Source organism: Phoenix dactylifera, chromosome 1 (assembly GCF_051530095.1).
Source record: "Phoenix dactylifera cultivar Ajwa chromosome 1, Ajwa_hap1_PhDact_Kaust_v1.1, whole genome shotgun sequence".
Lineage (NCBI taxonomy): Eukaryota > Viridiplantae > Streptophyta > Magnoliopsida > Arecales > Arecaceae > Phoenix > Phoenix dactylifera.
In genome coordinates, this window is record NC_143190.1 from 56,836,209 (window position 1) to 56,857,375 (window position 21,167).

General features: G+C 39.3%; 1 protein-coding gene across 1 annotated transcript; it reads right to left on the bottom strand.

Annotated features, from left to right (window-relative positions):
- Window positions 1–1,174: 1,174 nt before the first annotated feature.
- Window positions 1,175–5,416, bottom strand: LOC103721893 (small ribosomal subunit protein eS24z-like). The gene is made up of 5 exons (XM_008812270.3): window positions 5,242–5,416; window positions 5,114–5,155; window positions 4,820–4,990; window positions 2,121–2,207; window positions 1,175–1,464 (listed from the first exon to the last, which is right to left on the bottom strand). The coding sequence occupies exons 1-5, from the start codon at window positions 5,311–5,313 to the stop codon at window positions 1,423–1,425; spliced, it is 414 nt and encodes a 137-aa protein (XP_008810492.3). The 5' UTR covers window positions 5,314–5,416; the 3' UTR covers window positions 1,175–1,422.
- Between the last annotated feature and the right edge of the window lie 15,751 nt (window positions 5,417–21,167).

A 21,167-nucleotide genomic window follows, 5' to 3' on the forward strand; every position in this document is an offset into this window, starting at 1 on the left:
CATTTTTGTTTAGTTTAGAAATATTTTATTTCCCGACTCTATTGGATTTATTTATATTAAGCAAGTACATACCATCCGGTTAATTGAAAAAGAAAAACACAACTATTACTCAGTTCAGCTCAACTCATTTACACTTCCAAATCAAGAAATTGCAGAACACCAGTGATGTTACAGGGATCATGGTTTCAGGTTCGCAGCCATTAATACTTGCTGTACGCGATCTTTCCCTGCTTTCTCGTATATGAAGTAGATGTACTCAACACAAGCGCAAGATGTGAAGGTCTCGTGACAGAATTAGAAAAATCTTTTAAATTCTGAAGTCACGTTCATCTAAAATGACACTTTTTTAACGGCCAAGACTCTTCAAAGGAATAAAAACCAACTTGAGTCAATTCGGCAAAAGATTATAATTTGTAAATAAGCAACATCCACTCTTTTATTTTTTTCCTGTCATCGAGTACTTCCGGCCCGTAAACTTTAAGATAGTGAATCGAAACCCGAGTAGCCCCACCACCCTAGCAATCATCCGCTAGCTCACTGAAAAACTTAAAATATCCCTAAACTTGTTAAATTCACCAACCCATGCAGTTCTCCATTTTTTATCACCATCACCTTTTCTAGGAGTGAAGGTAGTAGACTAGAGATCGAGATGGAAGGATGAACCTTGAGACGAAGAATACAAAAACAAAAATCACTCAACCCACAGTTGAACCATGAATCTAGAACTCAAGAGACCAGAGTTCAGCGTTCATGACCATAATGTTCACAGAAAACACCGCTCTGAGGCGCTCGGTCAAATGATCTCAAAGTGACGCTGCGTTTTTTTAACCTTTTTGTCAGACGGGGCTCCTGTTCAATAATCACAGATTTTTTTTTTCTTGGAGGACACGGATCAATGTGATAGGTGAAATTGTGAAAGTGATTGCATGATTTCTTTTTGCAGGGCAAGAAAACCAAATAACCAGACTGCCTTCTAGGGCACGATTTTCTTTTCCCAATTAAACTTTTCAGAGCATAATCACAGTGTTAGTGATCATAAAGGCGAATCTAAACCACAAACCGCTGATGGAGCCTGACTCACCCCAGCTGCTGCTTTATTTTTATTTTTTTTTTGCTAGAAGACCCATTCAGCAACCTCAACAGCACAAGTTGTAGGAACTTACAGAAAAGAATGTAGTGACAACAATACTTGGAATAACCGGTTTGGACCAAAACATGTAGAGCATCTTTGAAAAAACTTAACCTGAACAGATGTCAAAGGTTACTTAATAGAGTTTGAATTTTGCTAATCCACTGCATACTTACGAGACTCCAACCAAACTCAAATTCCAAAATCAGCAAAATTAATAACCTCTAAAATTTTAATTCTACCAAGTCACAAACACAAGATGGCAATGCAATAAAAACAAGTGAAGAATCCATTCACTTCTTCTTCCCAGCCTTAGCAGCATCTCCAGCTTTGGTCTGAAAATAATAAAAGTAGTCAGCACCCAGAGAGAGATTTACTCAGCACCTAAGAATTTTAACATGTCTAGCGGTGGTACAACAAGCCTAGAGGGTGAAGGGCTTCGAAGTGCCACAACCAATTCAAGAGCAGTTCAACGGGGATATAAAGGATGGCATTTGCTAGAAGGATAAGCACCTTTAATGATGTTGGATTTAAAATGTTACACTTCAATTATTAAGATGGTAACTATCAAGATTTGCAATACCAATTTCCGGACCCATATCAATACCATGTTGGTACCATATTAATATAGGTCAGTTTGGTGTACTAAAAGTCTGTACACCCCCACATTGAGCATCAGTTTGATACCAATATGGTATGGTATGCCCGATATAGGACAGTACATTTTAGTATGGCAAATCTTGGTAACTATAGCACCCTCCTCTCCTTTGACTGTCAAAAAAAAGTAGAGGAGCTCCACACAAAGGTCTTATTATGCAATGCACACCTCACTCTATTACCTACAGTTACTTTGGCAACTGCCACAAATTGTCTAGTCTAAATTGGAAAGCAACCATCTAATTGAGAGTCACAAGTGGCAGAAAATAGTTCCGAGATTAGACATTTCTCATACGAAGGGAAAAAATCATAATACAAGTGGTTCCTGCCTCACCTTGTTGACACCTCGGATTTTCTTTGCTCTGTTTTTCCTTTCCTTCATTTGCTTCCTCGACTTCTCAACCTTTGTGGCGAGCCCATTCTGCCAAAACATTATCATTTTTCAATTAACATAAGAAGCATCAAGAAAAAGAGACACCATGTGCACCAATCTTAAAATGAACCCATCGAAGCATTGACCTCATTGAAACAGGCATAAGAGAAAATAAACTTGAATATATTAACTTTTTATACAGTAAGTTACCAGTGAGATAGTAGAAGGGAAGTGGGTTTGTCAGTAATAAGTTCAACACCATATAAACACTTACAAGAACAAACAAACGAGAAACAGAACTGGGCATCTACCAATGAAGTGACACAGAAAATTTGATTCACACTGTTTGGACATCTAACATATCAGTTTACATCACTGTTTAGACAATATTGAAACCAACCATCAAACCACCTTGTGTATCCATAGACACCAAAAGGCTAACTATCAACTTGGAAATACAATTCCAACATCCCTATTCATGTCATATACCCAAAGGATTCTTCCAAGTTACAAAGAGAAGGAACTGTGCATGCAAAGTGAACATTTAGAGGATTTCTCAAAAACTATCAATGCCCATATTGTCCCCAAACGATAGCAAGCAGAAACATCAAACTGGAATTATTGTAATGATTATAGTAATCCACACGAATTGCTATCATAATAACAGGATATCCAGAAGCCAGGATGATATAATTTGTCACCTGAAACATTTCCTACTAGAAAGGTCAGGGGTTCAATGGTATTCCTGTCTTATTTCGTGCGGGTTAAAAGTTTAGTCATGTTAGAAAGCCAACAAAATTTTAGCACCCCATTTACGAAAGCACAAAGGCTTCAGAATGTGCCTTTTCTCGGTTAAAGTGACAATCTACTTTTAACTGGAAGTGAGCACATTCATCATAGTAAAGGTGAAAGAAAAATGTTGGGCTTGTTTACTACTTTGCATGCGGTCAATCTTGAAGAAGAGTAACATCAGATAAGAAAAGCACAAGAATGGCAGAAATCTCGAAGACTTGGATGACATTGAAGATCTAGGCATCATTCTGGCACCATATGTTGTCAGGTTTTAGTTCACCCTGCAAGTCAAATTTTCACTGTATAACACCTTGGAACAAAGTTCTCCATATTTCTTGACCTCCTATTTGATTTTACATGTCTTCATTGGCATTTCCTTCTACCAACCATGTAAACAAGACTAACAAAGTGTGCTTAAATAATTGCACTGTGTGCCACAGATTATTTGATTTAATTAACTTGTATGTGCACAACCATAGATACGTCCACACTCTTTTTTTGGAGTAAGAATACACCCATTCTCTGATAGCATAGAATTTTTCTGAGAAACTACAATATTTGAAAAAAAATGGGCAGCAGTAAACTCCTCTGATAGTATCAAACCATGAAGACAAATTTGGAGAGAAGAGATGGAGAAAGTGCTTGGTTGATATATTCTAACAGTCCGTAGATTGACATTTGGGGAGAAGAGATGGAGAAGACTGAACTCCCTGTTTGGATAACAGAAATGAGGACAGAAATGGAGAGAAGATAAGAGAAAATGAGGACAGCAATTACCTGCTTATGGCTTCTCACCAAAAGTGGGTAGATATGAAGAGAAAATGAATGAACTCTTCCCCTTCAATGTTTTAACTTTGAATTTTGCCCACATGATTGAGATAGAGAAATTAGCAATTTCTCTTCTCTATCAACAGCTAAGTAGCTAACCAAACAGGGTTAACCTCGTTTCCTCTCTCCCCCCTCCACCTCCCTCCCTCCTTTATACGTCCTAAGAAGGAGAGAGACACATTTTTGTTTCTTTACTCTCGTCTTCCCTCCTTCCTCTTCTTTTCTCTTCTCCTTATTATTTCCGAACAGACAGTAAAACAAAAAATGGACCATCCTCTCATTTTGACTTTTTGACTAATACTGATTGAAATAACTCAAAAAGCCAAATGCGATTGCAATAACTATTCTCATTAAAGAGGAATTATGTATTGAAACATCTATAGGGGCATAAATTTAGTGATGCCAACATATAGTACCATAGCAACAAGCAAGAAGCCTCAAATTGTAAGTCATTAACAGCTAGTAAATTGACTTGAATGTGCAAAAATAGCACCAAGTGCAGGTGAAGTAGCATTATGAATTATAAAATACCCTACTTTTGTTTAAACAATGATATACTTAAGGACATTTCAGCTATGAACAATTTTGTCTCCACAATGAAAAGACACTCAAAACAGCTCAGAAGAAATTTATAGAAAAAGAAGAAAAATAGCAGTAATAGAATTGCTTTCATGAACACACATTACAACCAACATGGATACACAGGAGCAGAAGTAACTATCAAATAAAAATAGAAGAGTCAATTACATGTAAACCAGATTGCAACAGCCACTACATAACACACAGAGATTATGTTTTATTTAACGATACCACAAACATAAGCCGCATTAACAATTTGTGCCACTGAAATTCAACTACAGATACAGAACACACAAGGTCAAGATATAGACCAAAGATCCAGTCAGACATAGCAATCAGAACTAAAAATTTCCACACCATACTTCTAGAAATAAAAACTGATGTACGAATCCCATCAGACAAATACAAATAAAATGCAGGAAAACTATGTCAAGTAAGGAGAGATTGGGATGGAAACACACCCTGATGAGCCGATACTTGGGCTCATACTTCTTGGCGCTATCCACCGAGTCGTAAATCAACCCAAAACCGGTAGATTTTCCCCCTCCAAAGTGAGTCCGGAACTTGAAAACAAAGATCGAGTTCGGATCCTTCACCTCGTAAAGGTTCGCCAACTTCTCCTTCAACTCCGCCTTCAAAAAATCAACAGCTAAACTTCAACAAAACTCTACAATAAAAGCGATTTAACTTCCGTTCCCCCCAAATTTCCATAAAACGGGAAAGAAAAAACAACTGGAAATGAAGAAAGATGGTACCTTGGAGACATTAGCTCTTCCAGGGTGAAGGACATCGATGACCTACAAGCAAATAAGCGAATTTTGGAGTTAGGGTTTTGCTACACGAGATCAGAAGGCAGGAAGAGATCAAGGGTTTCTGGGCTCACGAATTGCTTGCGGGAGAGAAGACGATTCGTCATGAACTTCCGAGTTCTGATCGTCACGGCCTTCTCCGCCATTATTTTTCCCTTCTTCGCTCTGACGACGAGATCCGGGGGGGCGGAGGCGGCGCGAGAGCAGCGAGAAGAAGCGAACCCTGAAAAACCCTTGCTCTGGAATAACGCAAGGAGCGGAACTTATATTTTTGGACTGGTGGACTTTGGGCCCAGAAACTGCATCGAGCCTGGAGAGCAATTTGGAATTAGGACTTTACGGACTTCGATTGTTTCCGTGCACGGGGCTTCGAATGAACCAGGTTGTAATGGAGAGCTCGGGCTCCGCTCGATAACTGGACGAAGCCTGGACACTTTATAAGGCTTGAATAACCGAATAATAGTTCAGTTTGGGATCCATCATAATCTTGTTAAAATTCGTTCAACCATCACCTATATTTGTAGCGGTTGGTTCGGTCATGTATTGAATGCAGGACATGCATCCTATTACAATCAGTCTTCTCTTTTTGCTTGGTAATGCAGAAATTTTTAGAGTTTTTTTTTTTTTTTGTGTATGAATACCCTATTAAAAATTCAAATTTGCATAAATATTTTCTTAAAATTTATATTTATTTCTATATCAAAAACAAATACTCCTAATATAACAGTTCTACAACATTAATAAAAACTATATTTATTCTAATTAAAAATAAAATAAAATTTTAAATTACTTTTTTGCCTTCCATCGTGATCATCTTATAGATTTTCCTTTTTGCACATCTATCCAATAAGGGGATTATAGTCATTTTAATTTGAAATCGTTAATTTTTTAACGGTGTTAGATAGTATGGATACATATGCGAAAACAAAGATAAAAAATAGGTAGAATAACAAAACAAGTATTTTACAAGGATATATATATATATATATATATATATATATATATATATATATATATATATATATATATATATATATATATATATATTATGAGTGTATTTATTTAAAATTTAATATTTAGAAGGATATTCATATAAAAAAATCTAAATTTTTATTGCTTTTTAATTTCAGAGGGTCAAATTTTTAGATCCCTTATCGACAAATACACTTGCATTTATTAGGGTTGAAGATCCAGGCCCAATTTGGCCATATGGATTTTGGACTGGGGACCATGTGCTTGTTTGCCCCAGCCTTACATGCTCTACCAGATCAATTTCTAAAATATGCAATGTTAGCTTTGCAAATTTCAAAGATTTTGACAGATGTCTAGATTAATTTCACAGTACACTGTTAATGCCCTTATTAATGGTCTATATGGAGGATGTCCATATTAATAGTTGTTGCTCCAATGCCTCCAATACAGAACACATCATGCCTTATGCAAGAGTTGGTCTACTATTCCAAGCACTCCTTTCTCCTTTCTAAATTTTCATATTTCCTTTCAGTTTTTTTCTCTACTCTCCATTCCTCCCCAAGCAACTAAAGGAGCCCTTTAGGTTACACCTCCACGCGATCATACTCATGACAAAAGGCTTTGGGTTAAGTCGAGTATATTGTATCTTGAGAACGATCCTGTAGGTATGGGGTGAAAATTTGTTCTAAAGGCAGTGTTTTTACACACCTCATTCCAAGCATGCCTCTCCAATTCTTCTACATTTTTCTTCATTATTTATATTTTTAAAATTATTTATTTGTATGATATTATCTTGAAAAATACAATTACAAAATGTTAGCAATTTTTTCATATAATTTTTGACAATCAAAGGATGAATTTTGTATATCTAAGTAATTGCTAATATTTCATTGCTTTGAAGTCTAGTATAATTTTTAGTCGTAGAGTTTCTACTATTTTAAAGATTATTGGAAAATTTTCCTAGCTTTTTTTCCAGAAAACCACAAAATTCCATTGATCTAAATTTATGCAAAAAAAATTAATTCAGCTTTTCAAATAAAATTTTTGAAATATATTGCTCTAGAAATAGTGCAAAAACTTTTAAAATAGGTCTTCAAATTAAAATCAATCATTTCAGCTACCCTGAGCTGTGCAGAAGTCTAACTTTAGTAATTTGGGTATCAAAATTGTTTCTCTTTATTTTAAAACATTTTATTGCATTTTTATTACTTTATTTAAATTGTTTCCAAGATCTCCTCTGAAAAACCTAATTGACCTAATGCAAATTCTTCAAGAGTTATAAGATTTAAGGCTTAACTAACTCTCTTCCTTTATCATCATCAAACTAGATGAACCCATTGACTAAACTAGATATTTTCAAATCATTGGATATCTCCTATACACAGCAAATGGGACAATAGCTAATGTTGCCCATGTTGTAGGGAGGTTAAGTAGATCTACTCATAACCAGATCAATCTCATTAGATTCGTCTAGAAAGAGTGCTTCAATATCTAAATGAAACCCTTGATCTTTCTATTCTTTGCATTAAATACCCTAAAGTGGTTGAGGATTATAATAATACAAATTGGGTTACTGATTGCTTAGACTCAAATCAGCTGCTTGCTTTTTTTCTTTTTTTTTTTTTTTGTGGCTGTGGCCCCATAGCTTGAATATCTTCCAAACAAATAATTGTTGCTCGAAGCATTATTGAGGCTTAGTTGATTGCTTCGGATACCCCACCCTAACCAAGGTAGAGTTATTTAAAAATTATATATCTAAACTTCATCTAGTACTAAAACAGGTTATGGCCATATCAATCTATTGTGACAATAAAGATGTAATTGAACTAGTAGATTAAAAAGATACCCGCAAAAAGATAAATGGACATACCTAGCTTCATCACACACACACACACACACATATATATATATATATATATATATATATATAGAGAGAGAGAGAGAGAGAGAGAGAGAGAGAGAGAGAGAGAGGGAGAGGGAGAGAGAGAGAGAGAGCAATATAGTTTTTTTGGAATATACTGAGCATAGAAAAATTCAGCAAATTCATTAATGAGGATGATAGTGTTATTTTGATGATTAACAAGCAATAATCGAGAGTATGTTATAAGTTAATTCGATACTTCATTTATAAGTCTGTTACTCTCAGTATATTTGTATAACAAGTTAAAGATGCATTTTATTGTTTACTTGGATGAATCTAATATTGAGTTGCAGCAAAGTATGGATTGAGTCGACCCCAAGGTTGATTGGGTCGACCCCGGCACATCAAGAAAGCATTTGGCACACTTCTGCAAAAATGGCACAGATGAACAGTAAGTTGGGTCGACCCAAGGAAAGCATGAGTCGACCCAAACTTCAAGCTTCTCAACAACTCAGAAAATGGTTCTCTGGAAATACTGAGAGGGTCGACCCAAGATGAAGTTGAGTCGACCCAAGCTTGAGTCGACCCAAACCCTGAGAGGGTCGACCCAAAGGCAAGACAGAACAGATGATAGAAAAGGTTCTCTGGAAACCCTGAGAGGGTCGACCCGAGAAGAAGTTGAGTCGACCCAACTGAACCTTGAGTCGACCCAAAGAAATGTTGAGTCGACCCAAGTGAAGGAAGGCTGAATTGCAAGTTTCTGTGGTTCTGAGAGGGTCGACCTAAAAAAAGGTTGAGTCAACCCAAGTGAAAGTTGGGTCGACCCAAGGACAGGTTGAGCCGACCCAAGCACGGGCAGAAGCATAACGGCTAGTTCTACAGAAGTACTTTTTATCCTTCCAACAGTGAGTAACGGCTAGTTTTTGAATTCTAACCATTGGGGCTTGTCCAATGATGAAGAAAACTATTTAAAGTGGCACTATTCATCAGAGAGAACATCCTTTTGCAAGAATATCAAAGAGTACACAAGAAAGACAAAGTGCCCTAATCTTCTTCATCCAAGTGCTTCATTCAAGAGTCAAAAGAAAGTGGTTGAGCAGATTCCAAGAGTCATTAAGAGCTCCATCCACCCTTGAAGAGTGAAGCATCCTTGACAAAGAAGAGAGAAGTCACATCAAGCAATAACTATTCTCTAAACTCTTCTTTGTAGATTATATTGTTATATTTGCTCATCTAGGAGTTTAAATCTTCTTTCTTTGTTTATTAAACTCATTGTAAAGGTTAGTTGGTAAGTCCGCAAAACCAACGGAATAGGTTGATTGGTGAACCCGTAAAACCAATTGTAAAAGTTCGTTGGTGAGCCCGAAAAACCAACATAGGTTCGTTGGTGAGCCCGTAAAACCAACATAGGTTTTTGGTGAACCCGGAAAACCAAAGTGTAAAGGTTTTTGGATTGTGAGCCCGGAAAACAATCCAACTGTAATCCGCGGGATTATAGTGAATTCCCAAGGGGTCGCTTGGGGAGTGGACGTAGGTGCTAAGGAGAGCACCGAACCACTATACTTCTTGTTGTTTGTATTGTGATTTGTTTATTTCACTAACTCATCAATTAACATAAGTAAGATAGTTAAAATTAAGAGAAACCAATTCACCCCCCCTCTTGGCTTGTCACCTTGGGCAACAAGTGGTATCAGAGCAAGGTGCTCCAATAGTACTTATTGATCTCACAATCAAGAGTTAAAGATCATGATAACCCAAGTGGGATGTTCTATGAGTGAGGGGCAATCCACAAATAGACCTCCTCTATTTAATGACACAAATTACACATACTGAAAAGCTAGGATGAGGATATTCATTCAAGCTTTAGACTATGAATTATGGTACATCATTACTAGAGGACCTCACACACCCACACTTAATATAGAAGGCACTATCATACCCAAACCAGAAATGGATTGGAATGAAAGTGATAGAAGATTGGCACAGTTAAATGCAAAAGCAATTAATGTACTTTATTGCTCATTAGATGTAAGTGAATTTAATAGAATATCTACTTGCATCTCTGCTAAAGAAATTTGGGACAAACTTGAGGTCACTCATGAAGGGACTAATCAAGTTAAGGAGTCAAAAATAAACATATTAGTACATAAGTATGAGTTATTTAAAATGGAATCCACTGAGTCCATAACTGATATGTTTACTCGTTTTACTGAAATTATAAATGGGCTTAAGAGTTTAGGAAAGTCTTATACTAACTCTGAATTGGTGCGAAAAATTCTCAGGTCTCTACCAAGAGTTTGGGAGGCCAAGGTAACTGCAATTCAGGAAGCTAAGGACCTCAACACACTGCAATTAAAGGAACTTCTAGGATCACTCATGTTGGGGGAATAAGATTTTTTCCCCCAAGTGACACAAATGCCCCCAAGAAGCCGCACAATCGCCGACCCTGAACAGCCGAAGTCGGCGTCCGACCTCGGAACGCCCGACCTCAAGACGTCCGACCTCGGAACGCCCGACCTCAAGACATCCGACCTCGAGACCTCCGACCTAGGAAAATCCTGACGCTCAAGGTCTACCCTTGTCAGCCACCTACTACGGCCGTACTCCTCCGAGGTCCAACTGAGGACCATACCCTGCCACTGCTTCAGCATTTATTGCGCATGGCCGCTGTAACCCTCCGGTTCACTCTACAATTAATGTGGATCTCCGGCTTACTCCACCATTAATGCGGATCTCCGGCTTACTCCACCATTAATGCGGATCTCCGGCTCACTCCACAATTAATGCGCATGGCTCCTGACATCTACGGATCCTCGGCTCTCCACGGCAAGTTAGCCCAGCAGAGTCTGGTCAACCATGATAAGTCTCTGATCTCGGCCATACCTCCGACACCAATGCAATGATTCGCCTGGTAGCGTACTGGTTCGGGTCGTACGACGCCGTCACCGCCGACATCAGCACAATGATTCGCCTGACCGTGCGCCGACCTGAGCCACATGCCGAGCCGTACTATGGCCTCGCCCTGTTACATCACAGGTAAACCGACCCCCACCTATAAAAGGGAGACTTAGCTTCTCAGGAGGGGGTTGGAGGAAATTCCGCGCCTTACAAGTACTGTTCATCTCCTCCTTACACTATCTGCCCCCTCCCTGACTTGAGCGTCGGAGGGCCGGCGCCGGAAAACCCGGCCACCGGTTTGTCTGCAGGCACCCAGACGGAGGACGCCGCCCGCTGACGGATCGCCGCCCCGCCGTGAGGACCCCCAGCTCCCTCTCTCCGGCCACCCCAGACGAAGGACGCCGCCCGCCGACTGGTCGCCGCCCCGCCGTGGTGACCCGCAGCTCCCTCTCCCTCGATCGAAGATTGCCCCCGGGTCCAATTTCCAGCAACAACTCATGACCCATGAGTTGACCATGAGGCAAAATTCAGAAGATGAGGTCAAGAGAAGAAAGCCCATTGCCCTAAAGTCTACCACCCCTAAACAACAAACTGAGTCGGAAGATTCAGATGATGATGATGAATTGGATGAAGAAGGAATGGCTATGTTTGGAAGAAAATTCAGAAAGTTTATTAGAGGTAAGAATAGATTTCATAAAAAGAAACCCTTCTTCAAAGGTAGCTCAAGCAAAAAAAAGGGTAAGGACAAAGAAAAGGAAAAAGAAACTCCTATTTGTTATGAGTGTAACAAACCCGGGCATTATAAGATAGATTGCCCAGAATTGAAATGGATGGCAAGAAAACTGAAAAAGAAGAACTTCATGGCTGAATGGAGTGAAAGTGAGGAGTCAAGTTCAGAAGAGGAAGATCATCAAGAGACGGCCCAAATGTGTCATATGGCCAATGACGATGAGGTAGATTCTGAACTTGAATGTGATTTTACTGTTGATGAATTACATGATGCATTTTTAGAACTAATGGAAGAACATAAAAAACTAATCAATAAAAATAAAGTTCTAAAAGAAGAAAATCAATCTCTTATCAAAGATAAGTTAAAACTATCTCATAACTATGAAATATTAAGTAGGAAACTCACAAATGAAACCAAGAATCTAATTGCTGAAATTGTCAAGTTAAAAGAAGATGCTGAAAAATATAAATCCTTAGTAGATAAGTTTACACTTAGTTCAACCAAATTAAATATGATTCTTTGTTGCCCAGATAGACAACCCAAGAGGGGGGGTGAATTGGGTTTTAAAATAATTATTACAATTATTTGATTTATGAAATACAAATTAACACCTTTTGCAAGTTGATTAATTAGATGCTATGTGCTATGAATGAAATGAAGATAAAGAACAACAGAGCAATCACAAACACAAGGAATTTATAGTGGTTCGGAGCTAACCCTTGCTCCTACGTCCACTCCCCAAGCCTCACTTGGAAATTCACTATAACCCCTCGGATTACAGCCGGTTGATTTACAAGCTCACAACCCAACTTGTTGTTTCACGAGATCATAACGAACTCGGTCGGTTTTTCCAGGCTCACCGACTAGAACCACCCGATTGTTTTCTCAGGATCACAATCGAACCCTTACACCGTTGGTTTCAACCTAGGCTCACCAACAAACCTTTACACCCTTGATTCAATCCCCTGATTGAATCAAGTAAGGAACAAACGGTTTGAACAAAGACAAACAGAAAAATAGAGCTTCTAAAAAGCAGATATACAGCGATATAAATAAGAGAAAAGTTAAGAGCCCTCAAACAAGTTTATGATGATGTAGAGGAGGGCTTCTTGAACTCTGGGTCTCCTCTTGAATGTCTTGAAGACTTGAAGGCTGAAGGAGACTTCTTTAATGCTGGGAAGAGTTGGTTGAATGGAGTTAATGGCCCTCTTCCTTCTTTTCGTTGAAATTCTTTTTGGCAGATGAAGATTATGTGTTTTCTTTGTAAGGAATGTCACTTCTCTGCTTTGCTACAGTCCTCTGTGGCTATTTAAGCCATTTCCTACGGAAACTAGCCGTTAGACACACTTTACTAGCCGTTCTGCACATTCTGCACATCCTGACAATGTGTCTGTTGGGATCGGAGTCGACTCGCGCGATTTGGAGTCGACTCGGCTGTAGCAGGAGTCGACTCATGCTTTTCTGGAGTCGGCTCGACAACTGTTCCGGATTTGAATTAAAGTGGTCTTCTCGACTGGGAGTCGACTCGACTTAACCCGGAGTCGACTCTCCAAAAACTGGAGCTGACCTTGCACTTTTGGAGTCGACCATTCCAAGGAATCCATAGAGGTATTCTTCAACTTTGCTCACTCGAGTCGACTCGAAAATTCTGGAAGTCGACTCGGCGCTCAGAGCCCGAACTCCCGATCTTCTGTCTTTTGGCTCGTGCAGTCTTGGAGTCGACTCGGACTATTTCGGAGTTGACTCGGCTCTCAGTATCCGAAAAACAGTCTTCTGTCTTTTTGGAGTAGCGCTGCCTTGGAGTCGACTCGAACTGTCCTGGAGTCGACTCGCGTCTTAGAGACAACAATACTGTCTTCTGTCTTTTTTGGGGTCGCGCTGTCTCAGAGTCGACTCGGGCTTTGCGGGAGTCGACTCGGCTCTCAGTGTCCGAAAGTTGCTCTCTGACTTTTGCCTTGTATTACACTGAGAGTCGACTCTCGCTTTCTTTGGAGTCGACCTGCCAACCATCGGAGTCGACTCGCGTTCCTCAGGAGTCGACTCGGCTCTCAAGGACCAAAATACCTTCTCTGTCTTTCTGTCTGTAACTCCCTGGAGTCGACTCATACTACTCCGGAGTCGACTCGGCAAGCATCGGAGTCGACTCGCGTCTTCAGGAGTCGACTCGCTGACAGGTTTTGAGTTGGGTCTTTCTGTTTGTCTGTCAGTTCTCAGTCGGAGTCGACTCGAAACGTTCCGGAGTCGACTCGAGCCTGTGCCAATGCTTCTGATACGCTTGGAGTCGACTCGTAATATCCCGGAGTCGACTCGAGTCTCAGACTTTGGTTCAGATTCACTTCTTAACTTATCCAAACTGTCTTGAACCAAATCTAGAGACACTTAACCATAAATTTACAAGATTTTCACTGAAACACTAGATTGAATTCATTAGTAAACATAAGATATACTCAAATGCTTTGAGCTCATCAAAATCAAATAGGGTTATAATCAATCACACCACAATCTCCCCCTTTTTGATGATGACAAAACATTGAGTATATGTAAAGTGAATTGCTCAACAAACAAGGAAATTTATAATAAAATTTTAAAATGAATTCAAGTGTCTGGTTATTTAATTTATCTAAACTTGAAAGGTGTGAAACAATAAATTTTGGAGTTAAAGCTCCCCCTTTCATTTGGAATTATATAAGCCTTCATGTCATGCAATCAATTGTTTGGCTTATATATATTTAATGATTTTGCTTTCTTAAAAAATTCAGATTCTCTCCCTCAACATATGCATTCAACTTTGTTTCGATTCTCTGAATTTTCTTTTAGTGCATTGAAGCTTTTGAACTTAAATTTTTGGTTTTTAGAGGGAAAATCTGCCAATTTTTTTTTAAGTATGATTCAACTAATCTCCGAATATTGAATAGATTCTGGAGATTACTCCATTAGGAGCCCCAACAGAGAGATAATGAGCCTCGAGGTATCGAATCCACTAAGAACAAATTCTTGTGTGTTATAAAAGTTTTCTTTTTATTGATTTTCATTGATTCCCTTTATATGTCTATTCAATATATTTCTCCCCCTTTCTGTCATCATAGCAAAAAGGAAGTAAAGCAGTTAGAGATTAAATTGCACAGTATTGAAGAAAATTGTCTACTCATTGTATTGATGTATGTGTAGGTACATTTGTGAATACAAAGAGTAAAGCAGTAAATACATGTCAAAATACACAAAATAAGCTAGGGCTTCCTCGAGGATGTGGCTCCTCTGCTCAGTCTTGATTGTTCCATTAGGAGACTGACTCCATCCGTGACGTTCCCTAGCTGGGTGATAATGGCCGAGGTGGCCCGACTGTGCGTCGTGAAGAGCTCAGTCAGAGTCTCCTGAAGTGTATCCAGCTTGGCGATCAACACATTCGCCAAGCGCTCGGCCCCCTGATTCAGGCTGCCCATGTCGTGTCGGATGTCATCTCGTATTTGTCTTGTGTTGCTTGTGACATCGCTCATGTTGGAGAATTGGGCTTGTATCAGGCTCCTGACGTTGAAGATCTCCTCCCTCAGATGAGCCGTCATCTCGGTCACGGCTGATAAGGAGGGAACTAACGCAGAAGAAGAGGCAGTGGCTGGACCTCGGAGCTCCCTCAGCAGGTCGTCCCGAAGATCCCGTACAATCTCCTGCCGCAACTCCCGGAGCTGCTCAGGAGAAATCCGGACCTCCATCGGCTGAGTGGGTGGAGCTGAGGAGGAGGGTCCGGCTGAGGTGAATGGTGCTGAGGTGGAGGGAAAGGTAGGATAGTCAGAATCTGGATCAGGACTGGGGGAGCGTCTAGTGGTAGGTGTGGAGGAGGATGGTTTCCTGACCCAGGTTCCCTCTACCTTATGAAATCCCATCCTGTGTAGGGTTTCCTCACCCATGCGATCTGTCCATCGCAGTGCGCGAGAGGGTTCCCTCTCAGGAATGGGGATCTCAGACTCCCTAAAGATAAGGGTGTATAGCATCCCATATGGAAGGGTGAGCCTAGGTTTATCTAGTGGCTCACATAGGTATTTGTAGATCAGTTTGGGAAAGTTAATAGGGGTGTCTTGGAGAATATAGTACATGAGGGCTAGGTCCCTCTCGGACACAAAGTCAAAACGGCCGGTTTTAGGGAATAGTGTCCTAGAAATAATGCTCAGGAGGAGCCGCATTTCAACTGACAGTGAACTAGCGGACACCTCATCGAGTGGGGACTGGGGTGGACTCCCTAAAATGGCCGTAAGGGCCTCAGTCCTATCCTCTGGGTGTGTAGGAAATACCCCAACTTGGGGAAGATGTAGGATTTGTGCTATGAAATCCTCAGAAATGAATAGAGGGACACCTTCTACGGTTCCCTGTATCCCCCCATTGCCCCTATGCACTGTTCCATAGAACTCCCTAACAAGACCTGGGTATGTGGGGAGATCTAATGAACAAAAGAACTCTAAACCTTGGCCCCTCAACCTATCTCCTATGGTGAAGCCCTCCCGGGAGAGATAGTCGAAGTTGACGTATCTCCCGGTGGAGACCGCCTTACCGGCGCACGGTCGCGAGGGAACCGGCCTCGGCGGGGAACGAACCGGAGGTTGTGGCCTCACGGGATCGTTCCGAGCCTTGGACCGTCGCTCGGCACCGGTCGCGGGTTGGGGCCTCTTCCGGCTTGGGACAACCATTTTCCGAGGCATCCTTGACCTAGGGATGGGGTAAAAACCTAAGGGACGGAAGAAGGTCGACGGAAAAGCCCTAACGACGGTCGGAGACGTTGTCGGAGACGGCTCTAGGGTTTGTGAACAGTGGAGGCGGTGAATAGAAGTGTTGATTAAACGCTTGGATTAGGGTTAAAAACTCGAATCCCGACCTCGAGTCGACTCCTATAAGTCGCGAGTCGACTCGACCTCGAGTCGACTCCAAAATATGCGCGAGTCGACTCCCCTTATGCTTCCATCGGCCTCGAGTCGACTCCCGTCAATGTGCGAGTCGACTCCCCTTATGCTGCCGTCGACCTCGAGTCGACACCCGTCTATGTGCGAGTCGACTCCCCGTCATGAGCCGACTCTGAAACGTATCCGAGTCGACTCGAACTCTGGCACGCACCTAAAAATTATGCTATTTTCATACCAAACAAGGGACAATCACTAAGTTATGATCTGATTTGATGATTATATATGAGAAACTCCATATTTAACACAAGTTAATCATCAAAATCAATGAACTAGAGGAGAATATCACTAGGATGGATCAATCACTCCTAATCCTCTCCTAAGCACACTAAATCTCTCTTCACTCAAGGGTTTTGTGAAGATGTCTGCTAGTTGATCATCTGTGCAAATAAATTGAAGTGTAACATCACCATTCAATACATGATCTCTTATGAAGTGATGTCTTATTTCAATGTGTTTGGTTCTTGAGTGCTGAATTGGATTCTTAGTTAAGTTAATAGCACTTGTGTTGTCACAATTAATGAGAATTTTATCTTGTTTAATTCCATAATCTTCCAATTGTTGTTTGATCCACATGATTTGAGCACAACAGCTCCCGGCTGCAACATATTCAGCTTCAGCAGTAGATAATGCAACCGAGTTTTGTTTGTTGCTAAACCATGAGATTAAATTTTCTCCTAAGAATTGACACGACCCGCTGGTGCTTTTTCTATCAAGTTTACAACCAGCAAAGTCTGAGTCTGTGTATCCTATTAAGTTCAGGCTAGATTCTTTAGAATACCATAAGCCTATATTTTTTGTTCCTATTAGGTATTTAAAGATTCTCTTGACTGCAATTAGATGAGATTCCTTAGGATTAGACTGATATCTAGCACACATGCATACACTAAACATGATATCAGGTCTACTTGCAGTGAGATACAATAAAGATCCTATCATACCTCTATACATCTTTTGATCTACAGATTTACCTGATTCATCTTGGTCTAATTTGCATGATGAGCTCATGGGTGTGCTGATTGACTTGTTTCCCTCCATATCAAACTTCTTAAGCATCTCCTTGATGTATTTAGCTTGATTGATGAAGATCCCTTCTTTAGATTGTTTGATTTGAAGCCCGAGGAAATAGTTCAGTTCTCCCATCATGCTCATCTCAAACTCACTCTGCATCAAGTCAGCAAATTCTTCGCAGAGGCGATTGTTAGTAACACCGAAAATAATATCATCAACATAAATCTGCACTACTAGCATATCTTTGTTTTTCTTCTTTAGAAATAGTGTTGTATCTACATTTTCCCTAGAGAACTCATGTTCTAGTAGAAATTTGCTAAGTCTTTCATACCATGCTCTAGGTGCATGTTTCAAACCATAAAGTGCTTTGTTCAATTTATACACATGATTGGGGTATTGATGATTTTCAAAACCAGGAGGTTGTTCTACATATACCTCCTCATTAATATACCCATTCAAAAATGCACTTTTTACATCCATTTGAAATAATTTGAACTCCTTAGAGCATGCAAATGCTAGTAATAATCTAATTGCCTCAAGTCTAGCTACAGGAGCAAAGGTTTAATCAAAATCTATACCTTCTTCTTGATTATAGCCCTTTGCTACTAGTCTAGCCTTATTCCTAATTACAATTCCATTTTCATCAAGCTTATTTTTATATATCCATTTGGTACCTATAATTGAATATTCAGAGGGTCGTTCAACTAGGTTCCATACCTTGTTTCTAGTAAATTGGTTTAATTCCTCTTGCATTGCATTTATCCAATTTACATCCTTTTCAGCTTCTTCTACGTGTTTGGGTTCAAAATGTGAGACAAAAGCTAGATGATTATTTAAGTTCCTAAGAGATGCTCTAGTCCTAACAGGTTGAGATGGATCATCTAAAATCAGTTCCTTAGGATGCCCGTGAGCATACCTCCAAGCCTTATCCATCCCATGATCCACAATAGCCTCTTGGCTTGATGATGCATTTCCAATTAATTTTTGTTCATCATCTTGTAATGTCATCTCATCAATCTTTTCTTCAAGAATTTCAGCATCATCATCAAGGTTAACTCTCTTGCTAGAAGAGATATCACTAGAATCATCAAAAACTACATGTATAGATTCTTCTATAACTAGGGTTCTTTTATTAAAAACTCTATAGGCTTTACTAGTTGTAGAGTACCCTAAAAATATACCCTCATCAGATTTAGAGTCAAATTTTTCTAGATTATCTTTCCCATTATTATGAACAAAACACCTACAACCAAAGACATGAAAATAGTTTACTTTTGGTTTTCTGTTTTTCCAAAGTTCATAAGGTATTTTCTTTATAATGGGTCTCAATAAAACTCTATTTAAAATATGACACGAGGTATTAATGGCTTCTCCCCAAAAGTACTTAGGGAGGTTACTTTCGCATAACATAGTTCTAGCCATTTCCTCTAGAGTTCTATTTTTTCTTTCTACAACTCCATTTTGTTGTGATGTCCTAGGTGCAGAAAAATTATGAGTTATCCCCTTTTTACTACAAAACTCATCAAATAAATGATTTTCAAATTCGGTTCCATGGTCACCCCTAATAGCTATGACTGAAGTATCTCTAGCATTTGTTACTTCCTTATGAAATTTCTTAAAAACTGAAAATGCTTGATCTTTATGAGCTAAGAACATGACCCAAGTGTATCTAGAAAAATCATCTACAATAACTAGACCATATTTATTTCCACCTAGACTTGTGGTTCTAGTTGGTCCGAATAGATCCATGTGTAGTATTTCTAGAGGTCTAGAGGTAGAGACACAATTAATGGATTTAAAGGAGTTCCTTGATTGTTTGCCATATTGACAAGCTTCACATATTTTATTCTTTTCAAACTTTAGTTTTGGCAAACTTATCACGGAATCTCTTTTAACTAGTTTTGATATTGTGTCCATGCTTGCATGACCTAACTTACGGTGCCATAACCAACTAGCATCATTATCCTTAGTTTCATTAACAACTAAACATGGGTTATGTTTGGCAAGATCCTCAAGGTCTACTACATACACATTCCCACGTCTTATTCCTTTAAAAACTAAACTATTGTCATTTGAGTTGGTTATGATGCATCGAGATGGTTTGAACAAAACATCAAAACCTCTATCACACAATTGACTAATGCTAAGTAGATTATGCTTAAGACCATCAACATATCGAACATTATCAATAAAAGTTGAAGGGGTAATTTGTACTTTACCTATACCAATGATGTGACCTTGGTTATTGTCTCCAAAAGTCACAGCACCTCCCTTCTTAGCTTCAAGGGTGAAGAATTGATCCTTGTCACCCGTCATGTGTCTTGAGCAGCCACTATCCAAGTACCAATAATTTTTGTCGACCTTGGCTGCAAGACACTCCTACACAAGCAAATCATACAATTTTAGGTACCCAAGTTTTCTTGAGTCCTTCATGGTTAGTAATGTTGGTTCCTTTTGGAACCCAAACCCTTTTAATTTTTCTTTTAGTTTTTTCTTTTCTATAATCACACACATTTGCTTTATGTCCTAATGTTCCACAGCAAAAATATGTTATTTTCTTAGTTTTACTTTCCCCTGCTTTAACAAAGAAATTACTAAGGAGTTTTTGCTTATTTTTAGGTTTATACCCTAAACCAGCTCTATTGAATACAGCTCGTTGACTATTAAGTATCATCTCTAATTTTTCTGAGCTATAAGTAAATTTTTCTACAAAAGGCTTATACTTCTCAAGTTCTAGTGCCAACTTTTGTTTTTCTGTTTTTAGTGCATCTAAGTCTTTTGTGAAATTACCTCCAATAGTTTGTTTATCCTTTTTAAGTTCAGAAATTTTCTTGGCTAGTTTTTCGTTATCTTTACTCAAGGTATTAGTTTTTTGAATTAACATTTGGTTGCTTGTCTTAAGTTCTAAATTTTCTTTAGTGATAAAATCCTTATCCTTAACTAATTTATCGTATTTATGGAGGTGAGATTGATTGGTTAGTTTTAGCTCTTTATTCTTAAGGCTTATTGTCTTATATTCATCCATTAATTCATTAAACGCATCATATAACTCATCAAAGGTAAAATCTAAATGCGTTTCAGATGTTACCTCATTTTCGTTTGCCATAAAGCATAGATTGGCCTTTTCTTCTTGTTCCTCATCCGATGATGATGAAGATGTATCGGAGTCCGATAGGGTGGAGACGAGGACCTTCTTTTTCTTGTACTTGCTGGCCTTCTTGAGCAAAGGACAGTCTGCTCTGAAGTGTCCCGATTTCTTACATTCGTAACATCCGATTCTCTCATTTTCTCTTTTCTTAACTTTATCCTTGTGATAGGAACTTGAGGGGCCTCTCCTTTGATGAAAGGTCTTCTTACGGTTGATGAATTTTCTGAACTTACGCACGAGAAGAGCCTCATCATCATCTCCCTCATTGTCTTCCTCTTCACAGCTGCTTCTGCAAGATAAGTCTTTGTTAGTAGAAACAGATTTGAGGGCTATTATCTTTTTCTTGTGGGAGGACTCTTCTTCGCTGTGTTGTTTCATTGTGAGCTCGTGCATCATTAGGGATCCAAGAAACTCCTCAAGTGGAAGCTTGTTCAAGT